The 9,466-nt window shown below is 41.7% G+C and overlaps 1 protein-coding gene across 1 annotated transcript; it reads right to left on the bottom strand.

The window, feature by feature from the left end:
* Positions 1 to 563: 563 nt before the first annotated feature.
* Positions 564 to 4,459, bottom strand: LOC135748306 (E3 ubiquitin/ISG15 ligase TRIM25-like). The gene is made up of 6 exons (XM_065266497.2): positions 3,421 to 4,459; positions 3,065 to 3,160; positions 2,622 to 2,855; positions 2,331 to 2,490; positions 2,144 to 2,203; positions 564 to 1,348 (listed from the first exon to the last, which is right to left on the bottom strand). The coding sequence occupies exons 1-6, from the start codon at positions 4,009 to 4,011 to the stop codon at positions 828 to 830; spliced, it is 1,662 nt and encodes a 553-aa protein (XP_065122569.1). The 5' UTR covers positions 4,012 to 4,459; the 3' UTR covers positions 564 to 827.
* Between the last annotated feature and the right edge of the window lie 5,007 nt (positions 4,460 to 9,466).

The raw sequence follows: 9,466 nt of genomic DNA, 5'->3' as shown, positions 1-9,466 counted from the left end.
ATTAAACACAAACAATGATTTTTTTTTAATTTAAGAAAATTGAAAACGTTCTAAATACAGGCAGTTTTATTTCTTTAACCCCTCCATATTCGTTTTGATAGTTTAATACGATATTTGAAGAAATATAAAACTTCTTTGTATGATACGTATAATTGTATAATAAATTCTACCTCGGCTTATATTTTTTGTAAATATGCGCGCTTAGACTCGTGCCAATGGGAGAGTGAAAGGCACACTGAATCCAACTTTAGTCTTTGGGCGCCCCCTAGCAGTAGCAATCAATATTGCACTTAAGTGAAATGAAAGTAAAAGTGGCCAATGTATCTTCTGGTTAGAGATACAATTTTTATAGCCAGTAAGAGATGTAAAAATGGTGGGAAAATTACAGTTTAGGTAAAATAAAATATGGTTACTGTGTCAAAAGATGTTAAAAATATTATTGCATTTATTTGTATGTAAATATTTTAAAACAAAAGTAAACATTTGTTCTTACATAGATTAAAATAATAAAGTGGAGACTTTAGAATAATTTTCTAAAGTAACTTTGACAAACAAACATCAGAAAGAGTTAATGGTTTTAATGTGCAGATTTAATACACACAAGAAATATGAGAAAAAGAAATGTTCATCATGCAGGAAGTTTCATTTGAAGTTATCATGAAAGATCTACAGTGTGTGATCAATGATCAAATATGAATTGAATGATCAATTGTATGTACAAGCCTTTGGATAAAAGCGTTCCATAAATGAATTAGCAAATTATATCATAGAGCTCAAACCTGTGACATGACAATATTATAAGTAGAATCTCTATCTCATTTATTTTGTTACAGCACATTCACTCTTGAGCTTGATTTATAAATGTAAAACCCAGGATAGAGAGGTTGAGTGAATGTGGTTTGGACTTTGTGGATGAGGGTCATTGTGTCAGAGACACTGTAGAAGGACAGAGATCCTGCACTGTGATCCACATACACTCCTATTCTAGAAGATTTGGACTCTACAGGGATTTCAGTTCGATTGTTATTGTGATAGAATGCAAAACCAGAGTCAGGAAAGTACAAACACCAGGACTGATCATTATATCCAAACCAACACTTATTACCCTCTCCCTTCCTGTTAATGCTCTTATATGACACTGATAAACCAACCCAACCACTCAACTCAACCTCCCAGTAACAGCGTCCACTCACACTCTCACTACACAACACCTGAGGACAACCATCAAATCTATCTGGATGATCAGGATACGGCTGGACTGTGCCAGTGTTAGTAACCACTCTGTTCCCCTCAGACAGACAGAGAAGTTTATTTATTGTGTTTGAATCCAGTGTCAGCTGGTGGGAATCTAAGTAAAATAAAGCAAATAATAATTTTGATAGGAATGTGAAAACTTCAAATTGGTTGATGACGAAATACAACATTCTCTCTATATACACTATATGGACAAAAGAATTGGGATCCCTGACCATTACAACTTTGCAGCTATTACAGCTTCCACTCTTCTTGGAAGGCTTTCCAAAAGATTTTGGAGAATTTATGAGGAAATTTTTGCCCATTCATTCTGTAGCAAATTTCAAAGTCAGGCACAGATATAAGATGGGAAGGCTTGGCTGGCCTGGTAACCTCTGTTTCAGTTCTTTACAAAGCTGTTCGCAGCATCTCACCTTTCTGATAGCTAAACAAAGAAGCGTGATTTATCAATCCACTTTAGACCACTCTTTCTGATGCTTGGCATTGGTTATGTGAGGTTTGCATGCAGCTTCTCGGCCATGGAAACCCATTTCATGAAGCTCCTGCCACACAGTTCTTGTACTTATAATTCTAGTGGAAGTTTTCATTTAAAAAAATCAACAAAGCACTGGCTATTTTTAGTGGCTTTGTGGCTAAGTTGCTGTAAATGCTTCCACTTTGCTGTAATACCAGTTGACTCTGGAATATCCAGCAGAAAAAATATACAAAACTTTCAAATGCAAAGGTGGCATCCTATTACAGTATGGATGCTTGAAACCATTGAGGTCTTCAGAATGACCCATTTTGTTTCACAGAGGTTTGTAAAGTGCATTTTATACCTGAATTCAATAATTAAGTGGTGTGTCCTTTTACTTTTGTCCATATAGCGCCTATGCTAATAGTTACTTACATTGGAGGAACTCCTCCCTGGTCTTGGGTTCAGCCACAGGAAAAATCATTATGCGTTTCACTAGAGAAAATAAACATTGTATTGTAAATATTGGCAATAGTAATCTTAAATATTTTAGATATATTTTGATATACATTGTATTCCAACATTGTAATGCACTCTGAAAATCAAATAAATGATGTTTTACCTCTATCAGATATCTTTTCTATCTCTTCTCTGCAGGAATCCTCCAGTTTCTCTCTCAGATGAGACAAAGATTTTCCTACATCATCATAGGAGAGGAGAGAACTGACAGTGATGTTGAATGAGTCTGTAGATCCAGGAGGAACAGAGAGAGACTGGAAACTCTACACAAACACAAAGACAAACAACACAATCGGACTGAAGATGCAGAAACATTTAATAGAAAATACAATCGCTTAAAAACATGCTCTTCACATCTTAAACACCACTGTCCTGTTCTTCAGATCTCTGTTACCTGGAGGAAATGAATGTGATCATCTGTGTGTGAAAGCTGCTCCAGCTCAGCGTCTCTCCTCATCAGATCATCAATCTCCTGCTCCAGTCGCTTCAAGAGTCCTTCAGCTTCACTCACTGCAGCCTTTTCCTGATCTCTGATCAGCTGTGTTACCTCAGATCGTCTTCTCTCAATGGATCGGATCAGTTGAGTAAAGATCCTCTCAGTGTCGTCCACTGCTGTCTGTGCAGAGCGCTGTTAGGACACACAGAGAGAGGAGCATTAGAATCAGCAGCATTCACTCAGCTCTTACTGGTACATCACACAGTCTGTTACCCACAGTGAACTTCAGTGAAAGTCATCCAGCACTGAACTCCTCACTGACTGATTGGATGAGAGTCCTAACTGAGTCTGAAACAGATCTGAAACAGCAGACAGCAGTTGTTCTTCTGATCAAAACTCACCTTATGAGTCTCCACAGCATCTCTCAGCTCCTGAAGCTTCTTCTGGATCTCCAGGATTATCTTCTGGTATTTGCCCTGTGTCTCCTTCAGTTCTTTCTGTAGGGAATGTATTAATAATTATAAAACCGATAAACAGTACATAAGAATTGATTTTAAGGAATATCTGTAAAATTGTTTCATACTCATCAGGATATAGTTGGTATGAGTCATTAAAAAATCCCCTATAGGACCCATGTTAAAACTGTTTATAGTGACTTATTTTAAGTTTTAGATACATTTGAATAATTTTTGTTCATGGAAACATTTATAATAAAGCGGAATTGGTGGTATTATCATAATAGTCTGTGTTGTCATACCTGTTTCTCTGTTCTCTCTTCTTCAGCTGATATAGTATCGTGATTTTTGTGCTTGCCTGTCATACACAGATAACATATACAGAGTTGATCAGTACGACAGTAAATCTCAAGGGGTTTCTCATGTTGAGGGCAGATCATCTGCTGAAGTCGTCCAGTGGCATCTACCAGGTTGTGCTTCTTGTCTTTGAATAAATTCTCATGTTGTTCAAGATGATTTTGACAGTAAGAGTTCAGACACACCAGACAGGACTTGACGGCTTTGTGTTTTCTCTCAGTACAGACGTCACACTCCACATCTCCAGGTTCAGCATAACAGTGATCAGGACGAGCAGCTTGTAGTTTAGTCTTCTTCAGTTTCTCCACCACTTCAGCCAGCATGGTGTTTTTACCTAAAACAGGTCTTGTAGTGAAGGTTTGTCCGCACTGAGGGCAGCTGTAGTTTCTCTTCTGATCATCCTGATCCCAGCAGTCTGTAATACAGCTCATACAGTAACTGTGTCCACAGTTAATGGTCACGGGATCCTTCAGTAGATCCAGACAGATTGAACAGCTGAACTGATCCTGAGATACTGAAATAGAAGCTTCTGCCATTTTACTGTATGAAGACAAAGATAGAGAAATACATACAGTGCTCGGATCGACAGCAGTACTTTCGTTTTCCCTGAAATCAAGAATTTCCTCATTTCACAACTTGTTCAAACAGGCCAGTTTCATACATCCACTAGATTGCAGTTTTAAAGTCAACACAGTTTGTGAGAATACAAATCTGGTTTAATAAAAAATGTGTTGTTACCATAAATAAATATTGTTCCTCATCTTAATCACATTTTATTTATTCAAGTTTTTTACCAAGCTAAAGTCATGTTTTTGTGATTTAATGTTGTCTACATAAAATCATCCTATATAATGTACAGAACATTCTGTGAAAATATATCTTTCACACAAGAGCTTAGGTGTGGTGTTTGACAGCAGTGTATCCTTCGATAGTCATATCTCCAACGTCTGCCGCACAGCATTCTTCCATCTTAGAAATATCTCAAAAATAGCTAGCCTGTCTGGAGCCGAGCATATATTAAAACACAACACTGTGTGACACTTGCATTACATGCGAACGGCCCCTACGCTAATAGAATTTTGTTTCGCTCTCCCTGTCTCGTCCTCGAACCCGAGGACATTGAGACATACAGACCCAGTTTCGGCTGCTGTGGAGGTCAACACACCACTGATCTACTGGCCGTCCTTCAAAGATATGCCCAGCCGATGCTTCTTATCCGTTTACATACCGTTTATATATATATATATATATATATATATATATATATATATATATATATATATATATATATATATATATATATATATATATATATACAGTCAATATATATATATATATATATATATATATATCTCCCAAGGATTTTTTCCATCCTAAGACTTTTTGTTCCTCCCAGGCTAAAAAGTCAGGAGGTTTTTCTCCTTGGAGGTTTTTCAACCCCGGGGAGTCAGCCGACATTGGCTTAACTTAGCACCCTCTTGTATACGAGACATTATTAATACGCTCGCTTTGTAAAGTTTATTCATAGCCACTGTATTTTGCTACTTATATTGTCTGTCGATTTTTCTATGTTTCCCCTGCTTCTATTAATGTAAAGCAGATTTGAAACAATTACCAATTGTGAAAAGCGCTATATAAATAAAATTGAATTGAATTGATTTTATTTGAACACAGTGGAACGGGAAGCTGTCACGATCTCGGTCTATCAACCGCTCTGTCTTTTATCCTTCTCTGTGATTGTGTTGTTTTGTGTTTTGACAGTTCCTCACGTGCGCGTCTGTCACCAGGGACGATCTCATCATCACTGATTTCCTGCACCTGCGTCCCTCACCTGTTCCTCATTTTCTCCCCAATTCGTTTGGTATTTAGTCTCCCCTTGTTCATTTGCTCCTCGCGAGTTCGTCATAGTTTTTGTGCCTTTGTGGTATTAGTTAAATGAAAGACAAGGAAACATATTTTGGCGAGCCAGCCAGGAGGGGTAAAACACCGTGGTAAAGACTTATGTCACAGGTCGGAGCGGACCCGAGATAGCTAAAGGGTCACGCCCCTACCTAGTTTCCACCTCGAGGAGGTTCCCAAGACCACCCCAATGACCAGACGAACAAGTATGCTACGTTAAAATACAACTTTATTAAATAGTTAAAAGCAGGGGGAGGGAAAAAGGGAAAGGGCACTTTAAAACACTTCTTTTCTCTCTCTGGTTTCAGACGAAACTCCACAAGACGTAAGAGAGTGTGGTTCCTGTCTGAGAGCTTCCTGCTGTCCGTGGCGCCCTCCGCTTGTCCTGGAGGCAGATCACAAAAGACACAATGAATAGTGGGCTAGATGGTTCCCCGGCTCTGGGACGCTTGGCTCCTCCTCACGGCCTTAAGACTGGGGCTTGGGATCTCTCTGCACAGGTAAGTTAGCATTCATAGAAGTGCGTGACTCACAGACTGGGGCTTTCTGGTTTCTCCACAGATCCACTAAGGACAGAGGTAAGTGATCATCAAATGACATATGTTACTCAAAACTTGGGGCTTGGGATCGTTCTGCACAGGTTTACTAGGAGCAGAGGTAAGTTAGCATTCATAGAAGTGCGTGACTCACAGACTGGGGCTTTCTGGTTTCTCCACAGGTTCACTAAGGACAGAGGTAAGTGATCATCCAATAACATATGTGACTCACAACTTGGGGCTTGGGGTCTTTCTGCACAGGTTTGCTAGGAGCAGAGGTAAGTTAGCATTCATAGAAGTGCGTGACTCACAGACTGGTGCTTTCTGGTTTCTTTACAGGTTCACTAAGGACAGAGGTAAGTGATCATCCAATAACATATGTTACTCACAACTTGGGGCTTGGGATCTTTCTGTACGGGTTTGCTAGGAGCAGAGGTAAGTTAGCATTCATAGAAGTGCGTGACTCACAGACTGGGACTTTCTGGTTTCTCCACAGGTTCACTAAAGACAGAGGTAAGTGATCATCAAATGACATATGTTACTCACAACTTGGGGCTTGGGATCTTTCTGCACAGGTTTGCTAGGAGCAGAGGTAAGTTAGCATTCATAGAAGTGCGTGACTCACAGACTGGGGCCTTTCTATTTTCGCCACAGATTTACTCACCCAATGCCTCTCCCGGGGGCGGTGGACTTACAGGGCCGTCACAGACAGGGCGTGCGGGGCCGAACGCCTCCCTAGCGCTCACTCTCCCCGTGCTGATTTCCAGGGACACTGCGCAGGGGCGAACTCTCTGAAGTGGCTCCGCACAACCGATGGCGATGTAAAAGACTGCTCACCCGCGGGCCTACGGCCCAACCAATGGAACGCCCGTACGTTAACCTGGCAGGTCTCCAACACAGTTCACCACCGCCCACACTCTGGATCAGCGAGGGCTCCACGAATCACACTGGTGTTACGAGTAGATAATTCCTTTCCACTATGCTGGTCAGTCCAACGCGTTGTTACTTCCACACAGAGTCTCTGGAATAAAACAGTCTCTATCTCCAAAAGAAAGCACAGCACTACACTGCAAGCTTCAGTGAAAATACACAAATTGAAAGTCAAGACTCACCCACAGCATCACACGCACACACTCTTTGTGAGGTAAGGACATAGGCAACTAATCCCAGGTTTCTCGTGCGGCTCGTCGGCCGTAATTTCCAACACAAGGTAAAGGTAGAAGATAATTACTCCTGAACTCGTATTCGATGTTCACTGAACACCCATCAGCTCACCCACACTCGCTCCTCCGGTGGGGCCGGAACTATAAGTAGACACTCCAAACACGCACAATAATTTTCACCTCTGCAACGTGTATACAATATTCCAGCTGTACTCACATGTCGACCCGTATCGGTTTCTTTCTTCACCCCGTGATCCTCACATAAATTCCTCCTCACGGTAAACATTCACCTCTTCCTGTTTCCTTCTTCCCCAAGGGAAATAGATCGTCGCTCCCCAGCCTAAAACACAGCCAAAACACAGCGGACAGCACGCCAACACCGGCACAACAGAGAAGCACACTGATTGTGATTTCAAACCTCCTTATATGTTCGGCTCCTCCTCCTCAGTGTCCTATCAGCGATCGCTTCGCTTATTACCCCCACCTGCGCCTAATACGGGCTGATTTGATCTTCGGGACAAACCCGGAAGTTCCGATGTTTTCTTCCTTCCGGGCGGAACTCATCCTTCCTAACTTCTGTTCCGCCCTTCACAAAACGTCACCGTGTGACACTTACTCTTCATACAGAGACGAGCTTAGCTATAGAAAACAGTCAGTACCTTCACGAACAAGTCAGCGACGGACTCTGGCAGCTAGACGAGGACCATCTGCGAGAGGTTTGTCGTTATCTGAAATGTGATGTGTCCTCAGGTAAGCCCAGATGGTTGCTCATTAAGACAGTCGAAAACATGTTGGATGGAATGCAGGAGAATGAGGAGGAAAGTGAGGTCATTCAATGCTTAAAAGACTTACTGTCCTTCATGAATGAGGTAAAACAGAGCACCACTGATGTTGAGGTGATGGAGGAAAGGCCAATGCGAGAGAAAGGGTTGGATGAAAAGTACTTTGACCACCCACAAAGAGATGACGAATGTCATTATGAGGCTGGGAAAATGCTTGACAGTCACAGGTCTGTTAAAAGTAAAACAAAGTGTGGCAAGAGGATTGAGACTGCACAGAAATTGACTGAGGTAACTTTAAGGAGGGAATTCAAGATCTGGGGACAAATAGGAGAAAGTGGGCAAAAAGACAAACTGTCCTACCCAAGCTTTATCCGCCAGATGGAAGTAGGATTAGAGAAGGGCCACTCTGAGACTGAAATAGTAGAGGCTGTAGTCAGGGCTGTCACCCCAGGTATGCCCCTGAGAGATATGTTGGAAATTAAACGTGGACTTACGCTCCAGTCACTATACACCATCTTAAAGGGCAACTATAAGGTTGACAGCACTACTGCCCTGTATCACCAGCTCATAAATATATCACAAGAGCCTAAAGAATCAGTTCAGAATTTTAACTTCAGAGCAATTGAATTAAAGGATAAGTTACTGTGGAAGGCTGAGGATGGCGATGGTGACCACTACAGCAGAGATACCATCCAACTTAAATTTCTGCGTTCAATTGAAACTGGATTTATAAGTGATGCTCTTAAGTTTCAGATACAACCCTATCTCAGCTACATCAGGATGACGGACGAAGAGTTGATTGAAGTGGTGAATGAGGCTGCTTAGCTGGACAGTGAAAGGCAGGAGAAACTGAAAAGGCTCCACTCTGGTAAACCTCCACGCATACACGAGTTTCATGCAGAACCACGCTCTGAGTACTCACCTGCCCAGGGTGCACAGTCAGCAAAAGAGCCTGACATTCTGACAGCTGTCAGAACCGTAAAAGGAAAGGAATCAAAAGAATACCACAAGGTCGGTAAGGAAGTTCTAGACACTCAAAAGATTGTGGAGGAGCTGAGACTGGAGGTGAGACAATCATTTGTCTCATCTCCAGTCTCAGCTCCTCCACAATCTTTTGATTGTGCAATGGAGGAAAATAAAAAGACATCATTACCCTGTTACAGAGAGGGACGACAGCGAGGCTGTAAGAAGTGTAGAGAAGAGAAAGTTGTTGAAAACTGTAGACACTGCTTCACATGTGGACAAACAGGCCACTTTTCACGTGGATGAAGAGTATATGATCCAAATTCGTGAAACGACCAGGGTCTGCTGAGACGGGACCATCAGTAGTCCTCCCTGAAGTGTCCCAGTTATCTTCATTGACACTCCCAATACAACACGCACGCAAGAATCATCACTCTCTCTCTCAGCCAACTTCAGTCCTGTCATACTGGGAGCAACCTCAGTAGAGTCAACTCCAAATCCCAGTACAGTGAAATACCTTCCACCACGATATGAATCACATCTCATTAGACAGATTGGAAAGCGTTGTTTGGTCAGTTGTCGCCTAAATGGTCAGCCAGTTGAGGCGTTGTGGGACACTGGGGCGCAAGCTAGCATTGTCAATGATGG

Source organism: Paramisgurnus dabryanus, chromosome 6 (assembly GCF_030506205.2).
Source record: "Paramisgurnus dabryanus chromosome 6, PD_genome_1.1, whole genome shotgun sequence".
In the NCBI taxonomy this organism is placed as follows: Eukaryota; Metazoa; Chordata; class Actinopteri; order Cypriniformes; family Cobitidae; genus Paramisgurnus; species Paramisgurnus dabryanus.
This window is presented reverse-complemented; position numbering and strand designations above follow the sequence as displayed.